At 55.8% G+C, this 21,804-nt stretch overlaps 4 protein-coding genes across 6 annotated transcripts; 2 read left to right on the top strand and 2 right to left on the bottom strand.

Moving 5' to 3' along the window:
• The first annotated feature begins 1,089 nt into the window (after window positions 1-1,089).
• On the top strand, window positions 1,090-6,410 carry ZNF428 (zinc finger protein 428). Its single transcript, XM_037152334.2, has 2 exons — window positions 1,090-1,174; window positions 5,746-6,410. Exons 1-2 carry the CDS (start codon window positions 1,099-1,101, stop codon window positions 6,243-6,245), a joined length of 576 nt encoding a protein of 191 aa, XP_037008229.1. The 5' UTR covers window positions 1,090-1,098; the 3' UTR covers window positions 6,246-6,410.
• SRRM5 (serine/arginine repetitive matrix 5) lies at window positions 1,134-3,210 on the bottom strand. Its single transcript, XM_053655729.1, has one exon. The coding sequence runs from the start codon at window positions 2,928-2,930 to the stop codon at window positions 1,134-1,136; it is 1,797 nt and encodes a 598-aa protein (XP_053511704.1). The 5' UTR covers window positions 2,931-3,210.
• IRGQ (immunity related GTPase Q) lies at window positions 5,787-20,995 on the top strand. Of its 3 annotated transcripts, XM_037152291.2 has the most exons (4): window positions 5,787-5,867; window positions 7,951-8,066; window positions 16,776-17,307; window positions 18,558-20,995. In XM_037152291.2, the coding sequence occupies exons 3-4, from the start codon at window positions 16,778-16,780 to the stop codon at window positions 19,870-19,872; spliced, it is 1,845 nt and encodes a 614-aa protein (XP_037008186.2). In that variant the 5' UTR covers window positions 5,787-5,867; window positions 7,951-8,066; window positions 16,776-16,777; the 3' UTR covers window positions 19,873-20,995. The 3 variants fall into 3 exon arrangements, with proteins under 3 accessions (XP_037008186.2, XP_037008184.2, XP_037008185.2); XM_037152289.2 differs by lacking the exons at window positions 5,787-5,867; window positions 7,951-8,066 and adding an exon at window positions 16,198-16,473; XM_037152290.2 differs by lacking the exons at window positions 5,787-5,867; window positions 7,951-8,066 and adding an exon at window positions 16,198-16,499.
• On the bottom strand, window positions 12,840-15,261 carry ZNF576 (zinc finger protein 576). Its single transcript, XM_053655730.1, is given in 3 exon segments — window positions 12,840-13,166; window positions 13,168-13,188; window positions 13,190-15,261. Coding segments are annotated over 3 exon segments (738 nt in total). The 5' UTR covers window positions 13,651-15,261; the 3' UTR covers window positions 12,840-12,910.
• Window positions 20,996-21,804: the final 809 nt, after the last annotated feature.

Here is a 21,804-nt window from a genome sequence, read left to right as displayed (position 1 = left end):
TGACAAAGTACGCTACTGTCTTGCCAGAGTGTAAGTTAGTATAGAACCATGGCTGACATTCACAGGCTAGCACAACCATACCAGATGTTTAAATATTTAAATACTTCTGCCCTGGCTGGTGTAACTCAGTGGATTGAGTGTGGGCTGTGAACCAAAGGGTCACCAGTTCAATTCCCAGTCAGGGCACATGCCTGGGTTGCAGGCCAGGTCCCCATTGGGGGCGCACGAGAGGCAACCACACATTGATGTTTCTGTCTCTCTCCCTCCCTTAAAAATTAAAAAAAAACAAAAAACTTCTGGACTGGTAGGTGTATCACCTCTTCCCCAAGTAATCCATACCCCCAACTGTCACTTTGGATGTTCCCCCAACTCCAGACTTTCCCACACTCCGGCGACTAACAGATTAATGCCTAGCATAGAACCACATTCCATTCTCAGTTCTGATTCGTGCCCATGCTAATACCCATCTTTAAATATTTGGAATTGCCCTGGCTAGTGTGGTTCAGTGGATTGAGTGCTGGCCGCGAACCAAAAAGTTGCCGGTTTGATTCCCAGTCAGGGCACATGCCTGGGTTGTGGGCCTGGTGCCCCAGTGGGGGGGTGCGTGAGAGGCAACCACACATGGATGTTTTCCACCTCTTTCTCCCTCCTTTCCCCTCTCTCTAACAATAAATAAATAAATAAATAAATAAATAAATAAATAAATAAATCTTTTAAATAAATCAATGCTTGGAATGTTATGCTTTCCTGCCCCACTGAAGAACCACAGACAGCTCTGTCGTCCGGATGAGGAAATGAAGACCTACATAGGGGCAGGGCCTGCAACCAAAACCCGGTGGACAGATGGGGACAGAGCCGGGGCCATCTTTGCTTTGCCCCCCATCGCTGAGCACATAGCTGAGCCTGGGGCGGCAGATGCTGTGTAAAAATTTATTGAGTCACCACAGGCCTTTCCTTTCCCTGTCCAGCATCCCTCTACCTGCTGACATCCTCCTGCATTAGAGAACTTGTGGCCGAGGTGTTTCTGTGGAGAGCTGGCCAGGGAGGGCCGCTGCCTAGCTGCTGCTCTGTTCCTGTCTCCTGTCTGCTCCTCTGGCCATGACAGAGACCCGTGAGCCAGCTGAGACTGGGGGCTACGCCAGCTTGGAAGAAGATGAGGAGGACCTCTCTCCAGGTGAGGCGGCCTTAGAAGTGGTGGCGTTGGCTTGAATAGCATCCTGGCTTGGGATTGGAGCTTCGCTGAGAGATCTTGAGGGGGAATGGTTGCTTGTCTCACTAGGTGTTCTGTTCCGACTGGGGCTCTCTGCCCTGCTGGGGGATCCCTTCCAGCTGAGGCTTCTGGTGGGGCTTCTAGACTGGCTGTGGTTGCTCTCTTTTGGGGAGGTTCTAGGCTGGCTGTGGTTGCTCTCTTTTGGGGAGGTTCTAGGCTGGCTGTGGTTGCTCTCTTTGGGGGAGGTTCTAGGCTGGCTGTGGTTGCTCTCTTTGGGGGAGGTTCTAGGCTGGCTGTGGTTGCTCTCTTTGGGGGAGGTTCTAGACTGGCTGTGGTTGCTCTCTTTTGGGGAGGTTCTAGACTGGCTGTGCGCTGTCTTGCTGGGGGTTCTGGCTTGGCTGTGATCTCTCTTCGTTCTGGGGGTTCTAGATCGACTGCGACCTCTCTCCGTCCTGCGGGTTCTAGATTGGCTGTGGCCTCTCTCCCTTCTGGGGCTTCTAGTTCCACTGTGATCTTTCTTTCTCCTGGGGATTCTAGATCGGCTGTGATCTCTTTCCATGTCAGAGCTTCTGGATCTGCTGTGATCTCTTTCCTTACTGGAGCTTCCAGATCGGCTGTGATGTCTCTCTTCTCTGGGGGTTCCAGGTCGGCTGTCATCTCTTTCCTCCCTGGAGGTCCCCGATTGGCTATGATCTCTTTCCTTGCTGAGAGTTCTAGATTGTCTGTGGCCTCTGTTCTTGCTGAGGCTTCCAGACCGGCTGTGACTTCTTTCCCTCGTGGGGGTCCGAGATTGGTGTTGACTTTTTTCGTGGCTGTGCCTTCTAGACTGGCTGTGTCTTCTCATGTGGCTGGAAGTTTCCTTCCGGGTACGACTTCTCGCCCTGCTGTGGGTCCTCTTCCGACTGCGGCTTCTGGCCCTTCTGGGTGTTCTAGACCGGCAATGGCTTCGGGTCCTGCTGGATGCACTACCCTGCTTATAACTCTTGAGGATGTTGGCTATCTTGTTTGGGCTATAAATCCACTTTCTGCGGAGGGTGATTATCTGACTGTAACTCTTCACCCTTCTCCATGATGGAGACTGGCTATAGCCTCTCTCCTTGAAGGAACTTCTGGTGGAGCTGTAACTCTTTGCCCTGCTGGCGGTGACAGCCAGCCTGGAACTCGTCCCCATACCTGAGGTTCCTGGCGGGCTGTGACTCTTCTCTCTGTTCATATTTCTACGCTGGCTCTTACTCCTGTCCCGGCTGCTGGTTCTAGGCCGGCTGTAACTTTTCCTCCCTTTCTCTTTTTGCTGGGAAGTCGTTCTCACCTTGCTGGGTGACTTCTTGGAGCGGCGGCCTCCCCTTCTGCCAGGAGTTCTGCCCCGGCTACGTGTGCCCTTCCGCTGGCGGCGCCTTACTCCGCTCACCTTGCTGGCAGTGCTGGCCCTGGTGTCAGTGCTGGCCTTGCTAGGTGTCCTCGCCCTGGTTCTCGACCTGCTGCAGGGCTGGTTAGAAGGGGCTGTCTTTGTGCGTTCCCATTTGGTGGACTTGGAACCGCTGGGGCTCGTGACCGAGGTGGGGGCAGTGGATGGCGTGGTGGGCACCGAAGAGCCGTTGGGCATTGCCGACTCAGTAGCCTTTGTGGAGGGAGGGAGCATGGGAGACACTGTGGGCATCGAGGGTCCGGTGGATGCCAGAGACCCGCTGGGCTGTGAGGTTCTCGTAGGTGGAGAAGACATGGTGGGAGCAAAAGGGCTTGTGGTCCTGGAAGTCCCAGCGGACGTGAAGGACCTGGTAGCCCTGGACGGCCAGCTGATTGCCTTTCACAGGCCAAATGCGTGAAGTCACAGTGGGCATTGAAGACCCTGCGGGTGCTGTGAAGTCAGAGGTGGGAGGACAGGGAGGGGTGGGGCCCTGTCCCAAGGCCAGAGAGGTTTCCTCTGTGCTTTGCAGTCAGTCGTTCAGCAGGTCTCTCCTAAGGCTCACGGAGGCTCAGCATCGCTGGGGACACGCAGACAGGTAGCCAGATTGTCCTGCCTTCTGGGAGTCTTCACACCCAGGTGGTCAGTTGTGTTAGGGGGGCCCAGAGCAGAGAGACACTGACTGCCGAGGGACCCAGGGAGGACCTCACAGAGGGGGTGACAAGTGAGCTGGAGCCTTAAAAGGGAGCAGGAAGTTGCTGCTCAGTATGAAAAAGGCGGCCCCAGGTGGGAGAAGAGCAAAGGCAAAAAGGCCTGGAGGAGGGAGGTCTGGGCCTTGGGGCTGAAATGAACCAGACAAAGTCCCTGCTTCCACCGGGACAGGCAATAAACAAGCGAGTAGGTGTCACAGAAAGTAAGTTGAGAAACATAAAGCAGGGTCAGGGGCATAGGAACGCTGGGGGGGGGTGGTCGCTGGTTAGATGGAGTGATCAGGGTGTCACTGAGAAGGTGGCACTGGAGCAGAGATGTGACAGAGGGGCAGGAGCAAAGGCTCGGCCCGCCTCCAGGAAGGGTGGCGAGGCCCTGAGGCCCGTGCATGCCTGGGGTATGGAGGGACAGCCAGGAGCTCGGGCTGGCTCCGTTGTAATAGGAGCCTTCTGGGCTGCCAGAGAAATCGGAGGAAGGGGGGCCAAAACGAATGCAGGGCAAGGCTGCTGCAGCCCTGGGAGGTGCCCGTGGCAGGCTCCTGCCCCTGCATCTGAAGCAGCGGTGTCCCCACAGCGCCCCCGAAGTGGGGGCTCCTCCTTCCTGCACCATCGCTTGTGTGTGCACCCCCATCACGACCGCTGGTGTCGCCCTTTCCTGTGCATGGACTTGAAGTTGTTTCTTCCTTTTTTACCCTAAACTTGTCCTACACATGTCCTTCACATGCATGCAGCCACGGCCAGCCCTGGCTGGTGTTGCTCAGTGGATTGAGCACCGGCCTGTGAACCAAAACGTCGCTGGTTCAGGTCCCAGTCGGGGCACATGCCTGGGTTGCAGGCCAAGTCCACAGTTGGCAGCGATGTACGCTTGTCTCGCACAATGATGTTTCTCTCCCTCTCTGTCTCCCTCCCTTCCCATGTCTAAAAATGAAGAAAGCTTAAAAAAAAATCACAATCCTATATCTATACGTACACATAAATCTTCTAATTCAATTAACTAGATATTTATCTATACAGTCACGTGCCACATAAGGAATGAAATTTTGGTCAACAACTGACCATATATACCGTGTGGTCCCATAGATCAGAGTGGAGCTGGAAAATGCCTACTGCCCAGGGACGTTGTGGCCGTCGTAACTGCGTAGCGCAGTATGTTACACTCATACCGCTGTATGGTTGCCCGCAGTATTCGGTGCCGGAGCACGCGGTGCCGGTGTGTGGCCTAGGAGCTGCAGGGGGCGCGGACTTTGTCGCTCCCGTGCACGGTCAGCCCTCAGGCCGCACGGGTCTGAACTGCTCAGGCTCCTTCACGACGAGGCTTCTTCTGCTGACCCTCTCAGTCCAGACCTTCCTGTTCAGGGCTCAGCTGCAGGTCTGTTTTGCATAAGGATTATTTTAAGCTGGACATTTTCAAGAAATAACTGTCAGGGGGATGTTCTGAAGACCAAGAGGCAGCTACCCTTTGTGAGAGGCATTTACTTTTTTTTTTTTTTTTAAGATTTTATTTATCTTCAGAGGGGAAGGGAAGGAGAGAAGGAGAGAATATCAATGTGTGGTTGCCTCTCGTGCATCTGCTGCTGGGAACTGGCCTGCTACCCAGGCATGTGCCCTGACTGGGAATTGAACTGCGATCCTTTGGTCCATAGACCCTGCGCTCAGTCCACTGAGCTACACCAGCCGGGACTCCTGCTCCTCTTTAAGGCTCCAGCTCACACCTCCCCTGCCCTGTGAGGTCTTCCCTGACTTCCCTGGCTATCAGTGTCTCTCTCTGCTCTGGGCCTCTCCCCTCCCCCCCGACACAACTGACCCCCTGAGCCCTCACTGTCTTCTGGGTCTGGGTCCTGCAAGGTCTCTGTGTCCCAGCAGTGCCGAGCCTGAGTCAGCCTTAGGAGGTACTTGTTCACATGTTTGTCTCCCTAAAATGATTTCACATAGGCGATTACCCGTATTCAGCATTCCTGATTAGAGCTGTGTGACCGAAGGCCCAACTGCCCCGTGCCTCAGTTTCTCCTTTGGTCACTCAGGAATAATAATAATGATAATGATAATGATAATAGGGTGTCCCTCCAGAGTTGCTGTAAGGGTTAGGTGAGTTAATACGTGAGACCAGGGCTCTTCCAAAAGCGATAGGCGCTGCTACTGCTGCCGCCATGTTTACTGTTCCCCCGTTTACTCCTGTTCTGTCTCTGTTAGCTCCTAAGATGCCATTCTGGCAAGACTTTCATTCGCTTGACCAGCAGACAGGGAGCACCTGCCGTGTGCCAGGCGCTGGTCTGTGGGACGGGGAGCCATCTGTTGGGAAGGGCAAGGTGATGTCCAGGCCATTCTGTCTCTCTCTCTGGTGACTGGCCTCAGTGGGGCTCCCAGGCAGCTGGGCGTGGCCTTCCGTCTTCTGATGCTGCTGTCTTCCCCTGCCTGTCCCCCTGCAGGCCCCGAGCATTCCTCTGACTCCGAGTACACACTCTCAGAGCCGGACTCTGAAGAGGAAGAAGATGAGGAGGAGGAGGAAGAGGAGACCACTGATGACCCCGAATATGACCCCGGCTACAAGGTGAAGCAGCGCCTGGGTGGGGGCCGGGGCGGCCCGTCCCGCCGGGCCCCCCGTGCAGCCCAGCCCCCGGGCCCCGCAGCCCAGCCCTGCCAACTCTGTGGCCGCTCGCCCCTTGGGGAGGCCCCGCCAGGCACCCCGCCCTGCCGCCTCTGCTCTCCCGCCACAGCCCCCCAGGAAGCACCCGCCCCGGAAGGCAGGGTGCTGGGGGAGGAAGAAGAGGAGCCCCCTCGGGCTCGGGAGGGCCAACCCGCCGGGAGAGAGGAGGATGAGGAGGAGGACGAGGAGGGCACCTACCACTGCACGGAGTGCGAGGATTCCTTCGACAACCTCGGGGAGCTGCACGGGCACTTCATGCTGCACGCCCGGGGCGAGGTGTAGGCGAGCCCCCACCCAGGAAGCCTGGCAGGAGGGGTGGGGGGGAGGGGGCTGAGGAACCCGGTGCTTGAAATGGTCCTTGCGCGGGGGGCGGGTACTGCTGAGCTGTGTCCTCTTAGTATGTGTGAAGGCCAGAATAAAGCCAGATTCTGCGTGTGTCGGTCCAGCGTGTTTGCTCTGTGTGTGTGTGTGTGTGTGTGTGTGTGTTTATGCTCTAGGCTGTGAGCATGTGCCTGGGCATCCGCCTGCATGCCTCTCACCCCCTGGGCTCCTTCTAGGGGGAACTTTAGGGTAATTGTTGCCTAGATAATTAACATGTACTAAACACCATGCGTTCAGTGTAGTTTCCACGAATTTACTCGCACGCCCCATGAAGGACAGGCTCAAACACAACAGAATTTGGTTTCCCGCTCACACAGTCGTCCAGGGTAGGTGTTTCAGGTTGGCCGGAACCCTGCTCCATCTGGTGAGGTGGGGACCCAGACCGTCTCCTAAGCCTGTTTTCATCCCCATGGTCATGCCGGGCGGCCTTGGCCTGGGGGTCTGGAGAGGCACACGTGTTCTCTTACGAGCCCCGGCCTAGAGGGGGCAGTACGGCTCCCATTTACATCCCTTTGCCCAGAAATGAGTCACGTGGCCGCAGCTCCCTGCAAGGGAGTCTGGGAAAGGCAGCCTAGCCAAGTGCCCAGAAAGCAGAAGATAATTTGTGTTCCCTCCGTTTTGCCTAAGAACCTTCTCAGGACTTGCAGACCTGGCTGGGCGGCTCAGGTGATTGGAACGTCGTCTTGTACACCACAGGGCAGAGGGGCCGATCTCCAGGCAGGGTGCATGCTGGAGGCAGCCGGTCCCTGTTTCTCCCCCCTCCCCTGCACCCTCTTGTTCCCTCTCACTCCCTCCTTCCCTTCCTCTCTCTCTAAAACCAATAGTCACATCCTTGGGTGAGGATTAGAAAATAAAAAAAGACTTTCATTAGAATCATAGCTGTGCTTCTTGGGTGCCAAGTGCTGGTCCAAGAGCTTTATATGTGTTGACGCATATATAAGTTGTGCATCTAGGAACTGACAAAAATAGAACCTTAATTATAATCACAGTTGCCATTTTCCCCAGCACTTCCAGAGTTCCGCGTGTCATTTGCATGAGATCATCAAGCCCTTAGAATAACTCTGAAGTAGGGACTGAGCCATTAATTCATTCCACAAATATCTTTTGAGGACCTGTGCGTTAAGCCTCGGGAATATGCCCGTGAATAGAATAAAATGCTTGTCCGCATGGAGTTTACACGGGGCAGAGCAAAAAGGGGCCACGGGTGGGGACAGTCAACGAGGTGTAGTATATGCTGGGCGGTGGCTGCTGTGGAGAAAAATTAAGCAGAGGAGGGAGAAGAGTTCTGGAAGGGAGTTGCGATTTTAAACAGTGTAGTCCCCCCTGCAGAAGAGACAGACCTGAGGGAGGGAGGGAGGGAGCCTTGCACTTGGGCACGGAGAACGGTCCAGGTGGGAGGAGGAAGGGGGTGGGGAGGGCCGGCTCCTTATAGCCTTGTCCAAACTTTGGCTCTCGCTCTGAGATGGGAAGTGCTCACTCACAGAAGGTTGGCACCAAAGCTGCTTTGAAAATAGAAGCTTAATTATAATGACAGCTACCATTTACTGAGCATGTGCTGTGTGCCAAGCCCCGTTCTAAGGCGCTTTACATGTGTTAACTCATAGAGGCTTGGCAGCTAAGAACCTGAATTACCGGTAGCGGCCATCGTTAAGTCATCACTCACAGCGGACCAGGCCCTGGGCTAAGCACTTTATATGGACAATCGCCTCGGATTCTTCTGAGGTAGGGACTGTGATTTATTTACTCCTGACTTATTGAGCACCTGTGAGATGCAGGCACTGTCTGGGGCGCTGGGAATACAGGGGTGAACATGACCAACAGCCATCGCTGCCTTTGCCGGCGTTGCACTGGGGGAGAGAGACAGGCACTGTGTTAGACGTTGAAGCAAAATATAACATGTATGTACTGTTGGACGGTAGTGAGTGCTGTGGAGGAAAAGGGGGGGTGGGGAGGCTGGTGTGTGTGGAGCAGTTGCAGATAGGGTGGTCCGCAAGGCTTCTCCGAGAATGGACGTCAGAGCAGGGACCTGGAGGGGGGGAAGGAGCGAGGCTTGCAGCTTCTGCGGGAACAGCCAGCTCAGAGGCCCTGGGGTGGGAGTCCGCTTGGGATGTTTGTGGCAAAGTGCGCAGGCGAGAGGCTGCTGCTGAGGAAGGGCGGGAAGACCGGGGCAGAGGGCGCAGCCACGTAGGAGACGACACTGACTTTGGCCTTCTCTCTGCATCTCAACCATCATCATGATCTTTAGAGGCACTGGGTCTGCTGTCATGTCATTTTACAACCGCCGCGGCCGGGGCAGCGAGACGTTGAGTTACCCACTGGTGGTCACAGCTTGCACCCGGCAGAGCCCGGGTCTGCTCCCAGACAACAGGGCGCAGGGCACGTGCTCTTCGCCATGGAGCCACACGCCAGCGACGGCAGACTGGCCTCTGCCCCCGGCCACCATCTGACCTGCAGTGGGTATTTGGTCTCCATGGGTCATTGAGGGTTTTTAAATCATGTTGGTTACCGCCATTCACAGCTGGGCAGATTTGTAGAAATGGAGGCGTGTGGCTTCTCTTGAAAAACTGGGAGGTCTGGGTTGCTGATTGCTGAGCCCACAATCTTACGGGGCAGCAGTCGGCTAGAGCTGAGTAATGGGGCATTCCCTGCCACTGACATCTGGTGTCTAACCCCCTCACGCCCGCTTGCTGCACTGATTTGTTACCCCTTTGGCCCCCAAAAGCATTTGCCTTTGATCCCTGTTACCGGATCTCAGACCGAAGCATCTTTCAAAACCCATACTTTTCATCCTAGAAGCCCCGAGTCACAGTACCTGACGTTGATCCACTGAGACTTTCACACTCACTGTAGCTTATACTTAACATCATTGAATCTTAAAAATCATCAAAGCAGAAATGTACAGCTCATTAAAACAACTCGGATTTTATTTCCTGGGGCAGCGTGTGTAAGGCCTCTTCTGCCCTAAGGCAGGGCTTTCTTTCTAAGCACACGTGTAGAGAATTACCCATTTGTCAGCAAAAATTCATAAAGGCTCATGAGAGCCCGGAAATCAAGAGACCCAGTCTGCTGCCAGTGGGGTCATTTGGAAGTTCCTCAGGCGCACTCAGAGTATAGAACCACACCGAGAATTCCCAAGAGAGGACTTAGAGCGCAGGGAATTGGTCCCACAGGTGTTAGAAGGCTGGAAGTACAAGCGTGGGAAAGGGAAATAACCATGAAATGTGTCTGCAAGAAGTTCCCACCCCCAGGACTGGGCTACAGAAAGAGAGGTGTGGTGACCAGAATCCAACAGGCCACGTGCGGCTGGTGCGGGGACCAGTGACAAGGTACCAAGCGGCAGGTGCTTAAACCTCGAGAGAGGTTTGTGTGAGCACAGGAAGGTGCTGGAGGGGTTCCAGCAGGAGCCCAAAGCCAGGTGAGACTCCTTCCCTCCCACCTTCCTTCTGCCCACACCTCTGATGGGCAGGACTTAAGGAAGCCAGCTCTCTGAGGCAGGGGGAGGCCAAGTGGCAAACACACAAAGTGAAGGGGTGTTTTCTGTGTGTCTTTGGTAAGTGCCATCCCTAGTGCCGGGGGTGAACCGTGAGGAAGACATGGCACCTGCCCTTGGGAGGTTGGAGTCTGAAATGAGGACGCAGATAATGAAACACGTAAGTGTGATGATGACTCCAGGTGTTGAAGAGTGCTGGGAAGAGATTAGAGTAAGGGTTAGAGGTGCTACTTTAGCCAATCGGGTCAAGAAGGACCTCTCTGAGGTGGCACATGCTGAGACCTGAATAACGAGGAAGTGGCCTTTCGGAATTCTGGGTACGAGCCCTCCAGGCAGAGGGCACAGCAAGTGCAAAGGCCCTGAGGCAGCAGCCAGCCTGGCATCTGTGGCTGGACAGCAGTGAAGACAGAGCAAGGAGGGAGTTGAGGTTGCTGAGTGGGCTGAGGCTGTTTTGATTGGGTTTCAAGGGCCTGGGTGAGGTCTTGGGGAGTTACTTAGGGGATTCCATTGCAGGGTTTTAAATGGGCAGGGGCGTAAGCTGATTTACATACGTACAGGGGATACTCCGTAGCAGAGACAGGAGGGGGCAGCTTGAGCAGGGGAGCAGTTAGGAAAGTAGGGCCGGGGAAGAAGTCATCAGAGTCTTCAAGAAGTTAGGAGTTGAGTGCACTGTTTGCAAATATGATGGCAGTTGTGGTGACCCATTTTGGGTTTGCAACTCCATGTATTGTCCGGGTGGCTATGTCTCATGGGGGGGCATCCAAGGTTTGGGCTGAAGATAAAGATTTGGGAGTCACCTGTGGTGCTATGTAAAGTCTTGGGAGCCTATGCCGTCTGGAGTGTGGCGAGAACAGGAGGCCGTTGGGTACCTGGGCGGGCAGCCGTCTGTCCTGAGAGAATGTGCTGGGTGGGACACTTGAGTTTGCGGTTGGGGGAGCTGCTGTAGGGGTGCTGTGAAACACCTGGGCCAGAGACTTCTGGGCTTTCTTCCGGTGCCAGAGGAAATGTTTGGCTTTGGTGAAGTTAGTATCTTGGAAAGAAGTGATGGCCAACTGACTCCACGCCAGCCTTCCCGTAAGTGACCCCAGCAGAGCTCCAGGCTGGCCAGGCCTGCCCCAAATACTACGCACACACAACCCTGCTAGAGGTGGTATTTCCCAGGGAGGGAATCCAACGTTTAGGCTCGGAGCAGGTTATACGTCTATTAGCTGGTCAAGGGGTTGGCAAACTTCTATGACAGACTATATGTTAACTGTTTTAGGCTTTGTGGGCCATATGATCTTTGTTGCAAGTACTCAAATCCACTGTCCTATGTGAAAACAGCCACACACGACATGTAAATGAATTAGCATGACTGTGCTCCAATAAAACTTTACTTGCAAAACCAGGAGGCAGGCTGCATTTGGCCGGTCTGCCTTAGGTTGTAGTTATGCTGCACGTGACAGAGACCCAGACTAATGGCAGCTTCCGCAAGGTAGAGACTCATTTCCTTACATGATGGTAGGGAAGTGGGCGTTCTAGGGCTGATAGGACGGCTCTGCTGCGTGAAGTTGACCGGCGCCCAGACTCCTGCTGTCTTGTTCCTCTGCTCTCATGGTCCAAGGTGCCTGGAGAGTCACATTCCAGGCAGGAAGGTGGAGGCAAACAATGTCCCTTCCTGAAGCCTGAGGACTCTCCCCAGCTTTTCAAGAGCTGAAAATAGGATCTGAATGGGAAACCTCCAATGTTGGCCGAGCACGAAAGGAAACAGGAGGTATCTCTGTTTGATTCCAAACCAGATTCCTCACAGCGCCCGGGCGGCTCTGCCCTGAGCTCCCTCCTTGTTATGCCAAGAGTCGAGGTCCTCCGCTCAGCACATGGCTTGCTGATTCCAAAGAAAACCCAGAGGACGGGCTGTGGAAGACGTGGGTTTATTTAGACTTACATGTGCATCCGTGGTGGCCAGCTGGTGGAGTCTGCCCCAACCCGGGTTTTCCCAGCACGGGGATACACAGAATACAGGAAACAAAGCAGACTGGGTAGGCAGGGTGCTCGTGTGCAAGCTGTGAGATCAAAACACTGGCTGTTTCCCTGCAGTTGTTTACAGTCTGGGCTCACATCCGAAAACAGTTTGTCTTTGCTCATTTTTCTTTCTTTCTTTGCTCATTTCTTGACTGAGGAGCTGGCCAGGCTCCCGAGGTCGGCCCCACAGTCGGCTTACAAATGGCCTTCCTCATATTCCCACAGGGTGGGGTGGGGGCGGGAGCTTGGGAAGGGACCCATGTTGTCACATCCCATACACCCCTCCCCATGCCCTTCTGTACTCTGGGAATTCCTGCTGAAAAGCCAGAGTTCCTTGTTTAGGTATCTGAATATAGAGCTTTTCTGGTTTTAGATACTATTTCTGTTAGCTTGTTTGTGCCATCTCACCTGCACATATTAAATACTCCATGGCCAGAAGGGAAAGGCGGGCAGAGGGTGGAAAGGAGACAAGGACTTGAACTGCCACTGCCACGGGACTCAGGGCGGCTCCTTAACTTTGCCGCGCATCCCCACAGGCCCGAGCTGCTCCATGTCCCCGGACTGGTGGCACTGGAGGCCAGCAGCACCACCTCTTCCCTGCCCCCTGCAGGCACAAATCAGGGCAGTTTGTTCCTGCAGCCCCTGCCATCCATCTGGGAAGAATAAAAGGGGATTCTGCAATCTGCAGCTACTTGTCATTTCACACTATTTAACTGGGGATGAGGGATATACAAATAATATTTCCTCTTTCTTACTCATTTTTTAAAAAGATTTTATGGATTTATTTTTACAGAGAGGGGGGGAAAGAGGGAGAGAAACGTCCATGTGTGGTTGCCTCTCACGCGCCCTCTACTGGGGGCCTGGCTTGCAAGCCAGGCATGTGCCCTGACTGGGAATCCAACTGGCAACCCTTTGTTTGGCAAGCCGACACTCAATCCACTGAGCCACACCAGCCAGGGATATTACTCATTATTTTCTAAACAAAAGATCTCACTATTGTCTGATTTCCCCAAAGGCCTTTCTGTCCTCTAAAGACTGAAGCTCTAAATGAGGAACATCTTCTGGGCCCTACTTCTCAACACCCCTTTGCCTTTCCTGGGAGGAAAGCAAATTCCAAGGGCCCATCCCATATCAGAAGAGGGTCCCACCAGCCACAGAACCCCCAATACCATAGGGAGGGCTGCAGCTGCACTCCGAACTCCCCATGGGCATGCCGGATGCAGTGCAGATGCAGCCCAGCTTCCTGGGCAAGGTCCTGACCACGCTCTGTGCAAGCAAAGAGGCCACGAGGGATGTGGGCCTCATGCACTTGGCAGTGCCACCTCAGAGAAGGCCTGCTCAAAGGTCTTGCCAGTCAGAACAGGGGGAGGTGGGCTGGGCAGTGGTGGGTGCAGCCAGCAGGGAGGGCCTGGTGGTGGGACCGTGGCTGCGCTGGTGGGCAATCAGGGTCTTGGATGAGGGGAAGGAGCAGCTGCAGGTGAAGCAGATGAAGAGGGTCCCCTGCAGCTTCTGGGCCACGCTTGCTGGGTGCTCCCATTTCATGTGATGCTCCTGGAACTTGGGAGTCGGTGAAGAGATGAGGCAGCGGGCACACTGCAGGGTGCCTAGATGGCCTGAGGGTGGTGGGAGAGGTCGGGGGAGTCCAGCAAGTTTCCGGTACCTCGCCCATGCCCCAGAATCATGACGACAACAGTGCTTACTATGTGCCAGGCTGTGTGCCAGGGCTGGAGAGCAATGCAGACAGATTATTACTGGGCCTGTTCTATGGACGATCAGACTGAGGCTCAGAGAAGTTAGGGACTTGCCCACAGTCATGAGATTAGGAAATGAGGTGGAGTCAGGACTGGAACCCAGGGAGACTATCCTTCCAGGAGAACTGTGTGATCAGAGCACAGCCTCTGGACCAGACTGGCTCTACTCTTTCCAGATACTATTTGGCAGCTTCCTCATGTGGAAGATGGGGTCATAACTATATCAGTATCTGCCTCATAGGGCTGTTGTAAACACTAAATGAAAGGATTTATAGAAAGTGCTTAGAACACTTTACTCGATGGCTTGCAATTATTACTATTAAGAAAGAGAAAAGCAGCCCCACAGCCCGGAGCTAGCCTGGCGCTCACAGGTGCCCCCTGGCATTCTGTTGAATAGAAACAGTTCCACAGAGCGTGGTCAGAGAAGGCCACACTGACTGGATCAAGACACCAAAGCTACGCCATGGCAGCATCTGAACACAAACACGGACATTGTCCAAGCCACAGAAATGACCAGGCACCCCCCCCCCCCCGTTCCTAGCCAATATGCGTGGCTGCTGCTGCCGCACCAGTCACAGCTCATGCCTGCTGTGTTCCTCTGCCTTCTAGATAAGACTGACAGACAGCCAGCCACAGAGCTGCCAGGCTTCCTGGCACCATCCAATCCAGAGCAAAACCCCTGTTCCTGGAACACTTCCCAAAATCACTTACCACAAACCCAAATCTTATAATCAGTCCTTTGTACAAAATACTCCAGCCGTGGCTGGTGTTGCTCGGTGGATTGAGCACTGGCCTGTGCTCAAATGGTCACTGGTTCAATTCCCAGTCAGGGCACATGCCTGGGTTGCAAGACAGGTTGCCAGTAGGGAGTGCGCAAGAGGCAACCACACACTGATGTTTCTCTCCCTCTCTTCCCCTCTCCCCTGTGTCTATAAATAAAATAAAAATAAAAAATCTAAAAACCCCCCCACAACAACTGCATTACCAAGATGCCTCACAGTGCCTCAATGCTGTGAGCAATAAACCCACTTGTTGACTACAGGTGTTCCTGGGGGTTCTTTGGCTGGAGGGCATTGACACCGTCTGTCACTCACAAATACATGACCTCTCTATGCCTCAGTTCCCTCCTCTGAAAGTGACAGCCAGTTTCATAGGGTCTGCTAAGAGGACTGAATAAGGTAACGGGTGTTAATGTCCTAGTACATAGTGAGCGTTCAGTAGGAGCCGTTGCTGCCTTCATTACCCTCAAGCTTTCCCCTTTTCTGCTGCCAATCCCTGTAACAGCCCTGGGAGGTAAGTAATGACAACCCCTTGTGACAGGGAAACTAAGGCCCAGGTCGCAGTGAAAGTCTAGGGCAGAGTTGGAAGTGGAACCCTGGGGCTCCTCTCAGTTTCTGCTCTTTCCCAGCCACATCGCCCACCCCACGCCTCTCCCATGATCCTTTGCCCCTCTGAACTGCACCCATTCGTACTTAGATGGACAGAGCGGGATGGATACACCTGAGGGTAATCAGGGTAAGGGTGGGCAGTGCCAGTTCCTGCTTGTTAGGGCAGCTCCCCAACAGGCAAGTCCCGGCAGCGCCCTGGACATTGAAATGCCATAGAAATCCTTTTAACATCAGTAACTGTACCGGGTGTAGCAACCACCCTCCAGCCAGCTGCACTCACAGGTGTCAACTCCTGTACCGCAGGGACGACTCTCTTTGGAAGAATCCTGCTGCTCCCTGGTCTCTTCGGGAAGCGGATCCTCAGTGACTAGGGACCCCTCTGGTCAAGAGAGGTGCCTGCGTGATAGAATGGTAAATCCCTTAGAGAGCCCGCTTTGACACAGAGGCTGTCCTTGCCAGTCTTTGACCCTCTGAGATACCATGTCCTTGAACTCTAATCTGATGGAGCTCTTACCAGAGAAACTTAACCCCTCCCAAAAGATTCGACTCACTGGGTTTGTGACTCCCCTTAGAGCCCTCTCACTTGTGTGAGACCTAAAATCAAACTAGCTTCCTGAACTCAAGAGTGTGGAACTCGTTGATTTTTGACACCATCCTCGTCCCGATCTCTCCCACATGTCTTGAAGCAGGTGATGGTATCCACGCTTTAGCCCACCTCTTCCCGAGAGACAGCCTTCTCTGACACCCTGTAACTCTTCTTCCACCCAGAACTCCCGACTCCCACGCGCGCTTTCAGCTGCTTCCCCTCAAGCATGTCCGGCTGCCTCAAGCATTGCCTTCGGCTCTCCTTTTTCCAGGCCGGTATCCCCGGTCGCCTCCGTTTTTTTGGTTTTTTTTTTCCCCCAAGCGGCAGAAGGCTGCCTTTCGTTGCGCCTGTCAGTCGCTCGTCACCTGGAGGGAAGCAGGGTAGGGCCCACCGAGTCTGAAGATCCCGGTGGTTTCCACGCCCTTTCTCTTGATGAGCCTCTAGAAGCCGAGACCCCGAATTGTCATCCGTCAGAAACGCAGTCCTGCCCACTCAGTCTTGAAAATAACGGAGGGCGTCCTTCTCTACACAAGGGCGCGTTATGATGACGTCTAGAGCCGTTCAGCCCTAAGCTTATTGCGCAGACGTGCTTAAAAAGCTCCTGGCGCGCAGGCGCTCTCGCTTCCTCATTGTTCCAAGGTCCTGCGGCAGCCGGAGTTGTGGGGAGCAAGCTCCCGGGGGCCGATCTGCGCAGGCGCTGCGAAGGGTTGTGGTCCTGAGATCACGCTCCCTAGACACACCCCCTTCTAAAGGGACTGACGTCTGGTTAGAGCCCCTGGAACACGTCTCGTGGTCCCCAAATCCCGGCGCTCCAACCTCTTCGGCCTCCGTCCGCCGACTCCAGGGGCGGAGCTTCTCAGCGGCGGACCAGACACTGGGAACGGTACCCTCCCGTGTACCGGCTCTTTGCTCGGTTGGTGATTTGGAGGAGGGGTGCAGGTGAAAACAAATGCGTCCCTGCAGGAGCAGGTGGTTGGAGGCAGGGTTTCTCAGTTTTTGAAGCAGAAAGGGAGACGCATCCATAAAGAGGACCGGCCAGGACTCCGGGGCCCTGGGGATAGGGTCTGGGCGCCGGATTTCTAGGTCCTTGGGAGTGACACCCGAGAATGGAAGGAGACAGAGTGAAGGACTAAAATCTAGGACGAGAGTGCGAAGACTAGGAAATAACGACTGGGCGCTCCCTGACCCCGGTCTTCCCCATCTCTTGCTTCCCAGGTATGCCTCCACCGCGGGGTGACGTGACCGCCTTGTTCCTGGGGCCTCCCGGCTCGGGAAAGTCCTCACTGATTGCAGCTCTGTGCAACAAGGATGTGGAGGTGGTAGAGATCCCCGATGGACGGCCAGACTCCGGGATCCCCAGCCTGCGAGCTGCCGGCCCAGGCCTCTTCCTGGGCGAGTTGAGCTGTCCGCCAGCAGCGCCGGGTCCCTGGGCAGCAGAGGCTAACGTGCTAGTCCTGGTGCTGCCCGGCCCTGAAGGGAACGACGAACCCTTGGCACCAGCGCTGGGGGACGCAGCGCGAGCTGCACTGGCCCGAGGGACCCCGTTGCTGGCCGTGCGGAACCTCCGTCCTGGGGATTCACAAAATGAAGTCCAGGCCCGGGATCAGACCGTGGCCATGCTGGACAGCGCGGGCTTGGGAGCTGTGCCTCTCTACGTGCTGCCTGAGGAATGCGGCAGCAGAGAGGGCTGCGAAGAACTGGAGCGCCTGCGGGCGGCGCTGCGGAGCCAGGCGGAGGCGTTGCAGAGGTGAGCCCAGCGTTTCAGGGTGGGGTAGGGAGGGCTGGCTCTTTGTCTACACCTCTCCCGGAGGCTGTTTAAGGTCTTCCGCCCCCAGCGAATTTAGGGCAAACCTTAATGGGATATCTACTGGAGGCCCTGCTCCTGAATCCAGTCCCGCCCCTCAGAGCAGGTTTTGAGCTCAGTGTTACTCCAACCAAGCAAGGCGTCTGTGCTTGACCCTATTCTGTCATCTAGGCTCCGCACTAGCCAAGGGTCAGCTGGAGGAACTGACCTGTCATCCAGGTCCCGCCTCCTGTGAGTGCTCTCAGGCTACAAGCCCCACCCCCTAAAGAGAAATCTAGAAGCGCCTGGGATCTATCACCCAAATACTGCCCCCAGGCAAAAATTTGGAGAAGGGCTCACCCTGCCAAATACGCTTGTGATCCTCACGAACATTTTACCTGAAGACTTGTAATCTCGAATCTTCCTTATTCTCTCCATCAGCTTGGTTCTCAAGTGACCCCAGTTGCCCTAAAGCCACACCCTTGTTATTTCTGGGTGCCCTCCCCCACTGCCTTTCTCTCATCTCCTCTCCTTTCTGTGCCCACTTGCTAGCTACCTCCTGGATTTTCACCCCCAACCCCCAGCCGTCTCATTTCATAGATGTCAAAATGAGGCTTGGAGAGGGGCAGTTTCTCCTCCAAGTCCACTGCTCATCCACTGTTTTCCTTAGCCCCGTCCCCCTGGGAAGAACTAGTAGATGAGGCTGTCTCCCCTCGTCTTTACTCTCCTTACATCCAGTGTCAGGAAAAAGCCCTCTTGCTGATCTTGCCCGAGTTGAATAGTGAGTGAATAGTGCTGACCTTTCACATCGACTACGGTACATTTGTGGTTCTGTCTTTGCTCCAGGCCCCACCCTCTGTTTTGCCCCACCCAGAACGGCCTTTTCTTAACCCTGCAGGTCCCTGGGAACAGCCTCCTCGCCCACAGAGACTATTCCTGGGAAGACAAGCTAGATCTGGTTCTAGGCTCTGTTGGAACCCTAACCTCATTCAAGCCGCCCCATCCTTGCTTTAAACTTCTGCCCTTTATTCATAGCCCTGGTTTCTATTTGCTGGGCCATCAGCCGGCCCCCTCCCTTTCCTGCTCCCGCCTCACTAAGGATTATTCAGAAAGCTCCACCCTTGCTGTCATAGCCCAGCCCTGTCCCCCTACCTCAGCTCTCTGGCCCTTACCCTTTCTTCTGTCTTTGACCCCATCCCCTCCTGTCCCCGCAGGCTCCTGCCACCGGCTCAGGATGGCTTCGAGGTACTGGGAGCAGCCGAGCTGGAGGCTGTGCGTGAGGCCTTTGAGACCGGTGGCCTGGAGGCAGCGATGTCCTGGGTTCGTGCTGGCTTGGAGCGCCTGGGCAGCGCGCGGCTGGACTTGGCCATAGCTGGCACCGCTGACGTGGGACTTGTGCTGGACGTGCTGCTCGGGTTGGATCCTGGGGACCCAGGCGCTGTGCCTGCTTTGGCGGCGCCTGCGGGGCCCACGCCCTACCCTGCCCCAGAGCGCCCCAATGTGGTGCTCTGGACCGTGCCTCTGGGCTCCGAGGGCACTGATGCCGCCCGCCACCCGACTCACTATGATGCTCTCATCCTCGTCACCCCTGGGGCTCCCACTGAGGAGGACTGGGCCCAGGTCCGGCCCTTGGTGCTACCGGATGCCCCGCTGGTCTGCGTGCGAATAGACGGAGAGGGCGAAGATCCAGAGTCTCTGGAAGAGGAGAAAGCAGAGAAGTCCCTCGGCGGTGAGGGCTTGGACAACGCAGGCGGAGGGGGTTTGGAGAAACATGGCACTGGATCTCAGAAAGCAGGCGATGGAGGAGTTTCAGAGAAAACAGGCAGTGAGGGTTTACAGCAGGTCGGCGCAGATGCGCAGCGATCCAGCAGTGAGGACACTGGGTGTGTGGCTACCTGGAGCCCGGAGGACGAGACCTGGGAGGTGCTGGAAGAGGCGCCGCCCCCGGTGTTCCCCCTGCGGCCAGGCGGACTCCCAGGGCTCTGCGAATGGCTGCGGCGCGCGCTTCCCCCGGCCCAGGCAGGGGCGCTGCTGCTGGCGCTGCCGCCCACGTCCCCGCGTGCAGCCCGAACCAAGGCTGCCGCGCTCCGGGCTGGGGCTTGGCGTCCAGCTCTGCTAGCTAGCCTGGCGGCGGCAGCCGCACCAGTACCTGGGCTTGGCTGGGCCTGTGATGTGGCACTTCTACGCGGTCAGCTGGCAGAGTGGCGGAGGGCACTGGGACTCGAACCCGCAGCCCTGGCACGGCGCGAGCGCGCGCTGGGCCTGGCCCCAGGGGAGCTGGCGGAGCGGACACGCTTCCCTGGCCCGGTGACACGCGCAGAAGTGGAGGCGAGGCTAGGTGCGTGGGCTGGCGAGGGCACTGCAGGGGGTGCAGCTCTGGGTGCGCTCTCCTTCCTGTGGCCTGCAGGTGGCGCAGCGGCTACCGGTGGCCTTGGCTACCGTGCGGCCCACGGAGTCCTGCTGCAGGCGCTGGACGAGATGCTGGCGGACGCGGAGGCAGTGCTGGCACCTCCTGCGCCTGCGCAGTGAAGGGTGGGGTGAGGGCCAGGGCTTCCGGGGTGCTAGGCTTCGCCGGGGGTTGAAGGCTCCATGTCCCGTTTAGAAGAACGGGGTTTAGGGGTCCAGACTCTGGCATGGGATGTCTGGGTCTCTGGTCAACAGAGCAGGTGTGCGGCCACTCCGAATCCTGGGTGCCTGAGGGGGATGAGACTTCTAGTCACCCAGGCCCCTGGGTTTTGAAGCGGTATAGAACCTCGGGGTCAGGACTCCTGATTTCTCTGGGGATCACAGGGCAGCACCCCCACACTTGTGTCTTGAAGGGAGTTCAGGGGTTGGGCTTCTGGAAGGGGATATATTATCTTAGTTGCCAGAGGAGTAGAAAGTGGACATAATGGACATCTAGTCCTCCAGGGATATGGGGAGTCGAAGCCCTGATTCCTGATGGCCAACGTCCTCCTTGTGCTGGGCACTCCGGGGAGCTGGAACTCTTGGACTATGAACCACAAAGGGATAGGGATAGGATAGCGGTATAGGAACTAGGTTTTCTCGGGGGAATAGGTCTGCACACAGCCTCTCAGTTCAAGAGGCGGTGGGCTTTGAACGTTCACTGGGGGTGGGGCACTCTGGGGTCTGACTCCTGGTTCCCAAGAGGGCTGTGGACATCGGTTCCTAATTCCTGGATGGTGGGAAGTCTGCTGCTTCTAGAGGCGGGAACAGGTGGCTGTGTGACAGAGCTAGAAATCCTTTGGTGTCTTGGGGAGTATAGAGATGTTTAATATTTGCTCCTAGTAGGGGGAACCCGGTGACAAAGACTCATTTCCCTGCTGCAGGGGGGAGGATGGTCACACAGAAATGAGGGGAGGAGGCATGGGGGGGGTGGCGGGTCCTGGGGGCAGCCAGACACCGGGAATGAGACCTCCTGGGTATGGAAGGGCAGGAACCCATAGCTCAGAGGTATCTCCTGCAAATCCCTAGTGGATTTCGGTCCTGGAAACTGCCCTTCTCTCTGTGACTGATTGTTCCCATGTCGTAGGCGCTGAGTGACTTGGGAGCTCTCTGGGGAGTCTGTCCCCTCTTCCTGTGCTCTTTCAGTGGTTTCTACTTTTGGACTTGGTTTCTTCTGTCATTAAACCTGAACCCTTTCCAGCCCTGATACTTGTGTATACCTGCCTTTCTGCAGACGCAGCTGTGTGGCTGCACTAATCCCAGCGTTTCTGTGTTGGCTCCCGTGGGCATGCTCAGAAAGCGCCGCCTTCTGGCGCACACAGAGTCTGCAGTGAGCAAGGGACCCAACCAGCGGACACCTGGGTGGGCGTTGCTGCCCATGGGAACGCGCCACAAGGCAAAGGCGGAAACCACAGTGCCTGCGAGGTTCTAGGCTGCCACCTGCGTGCAGAGGAGCAGCCCCAGGGCACAGAATTCTCCAGTGTCAAAAACAGAAAGGGATAGCTCAGTGGATTGAGTGCGGGCCTGGGAACCAAGCAACCACGGTTCGATTCCCAGTCAGGGCACATGCCTGGGTTGCAGGCCAGTTCTCTCCCTCTCTCCTTCCTTTCCCCTCTAAAGATAAATAAAATCTTTAAAAATAAAAATAAAACAGAAAGGGGGTGGAGTGCTGAGAGGCCATGCAGCAGAATCCCTTTTACGATGGTTGGGGAGAACGGAGTCCAGAGAGGGCAGGCTCTAGGCTCAGCAGCACACAGCGCGGCCCCATATGGTCCGGCTCCCGCCTATTCTCATTCTCTGCCCCATCCTGCACCCCAACCAGCTTGCTGGGCCTTCCTTCTGATGCTCCAGTGGGCCACCTTGGGTCCTGCCTCAGGACCTTTGCACTTGCTGTTCGTGCTGCCTAGAATTCTCTCTGCCTCCCACATCCCCAATTTCCATGAGTGGCTCATTCTGCCAGGTCTCAATTCAACTGTCACCTCAGAGAGACCTTCCCTGACCACTCTTAACCGAGGT

This window comes from Artibeus jamaicensis, unplaced genomic scaffold (assembly GCF_021234435.1).
Source record: "Artibeus jamaicensis isolate MK-2021 breed Jamaican fruit bat unplaced genomic scaffold, CSHL_Jam_final scaffold_11, whole genome shotgun sequence".
NCBI lineage: Eukaryota > Metazoa > Chordata > Mammalia > Chiroptera > Phyllostomidae > Artibeus > Artibeus jamaicensis.
Note: the sequence above shows the minus strand (reverse complement) of the source record. Positions and strands in the feature narration are given on the sequence as shown.

What these genes read in the sequence shown, in the direction of transcription:
- ZNF428 (XM_037152334.2), top strand. Translation starts at nt 1,099, where the DNA reads ATGACAGAGACCCGTGAGCCAGCTGAGACTGGGGGCTACGCCAGCTTG. An exon ending in TGAGGAGGACCTCTCTCCAG is followed by an intron (nt 1,175 to 5,745) that starts GTGAGGCGGCCT and finishes GTCCCCCTGCAG; the next exon opens with GCCCCGAGCATTCCTCTGAC.
- SRRM5 (XM_053655729.1), bottom strand. Translation starts at nt 2,930, where the DNA reads ATGTCTTCTCCACCTACGAGAACCTCACAGCCCAGCGGGTCTCTGGCA.
- IRGQ (XM_037152291.2), top strand. Translation starts at nt 16,778, where the DNA reads ATGCCTCCACCGCGGGGTGACGTGACCGCCTTGTTCCTGGGGCCTCCC. An exon ending in CAGGCGGAGGCGTTGCAGAG is followed by an intron (nt 17,308 to 18,557) that starts GTGAGCCCAGCG and finishes CTGTCCCCGCAG; the next exon opens with GCTCCTGCCACCGGCTCAGG.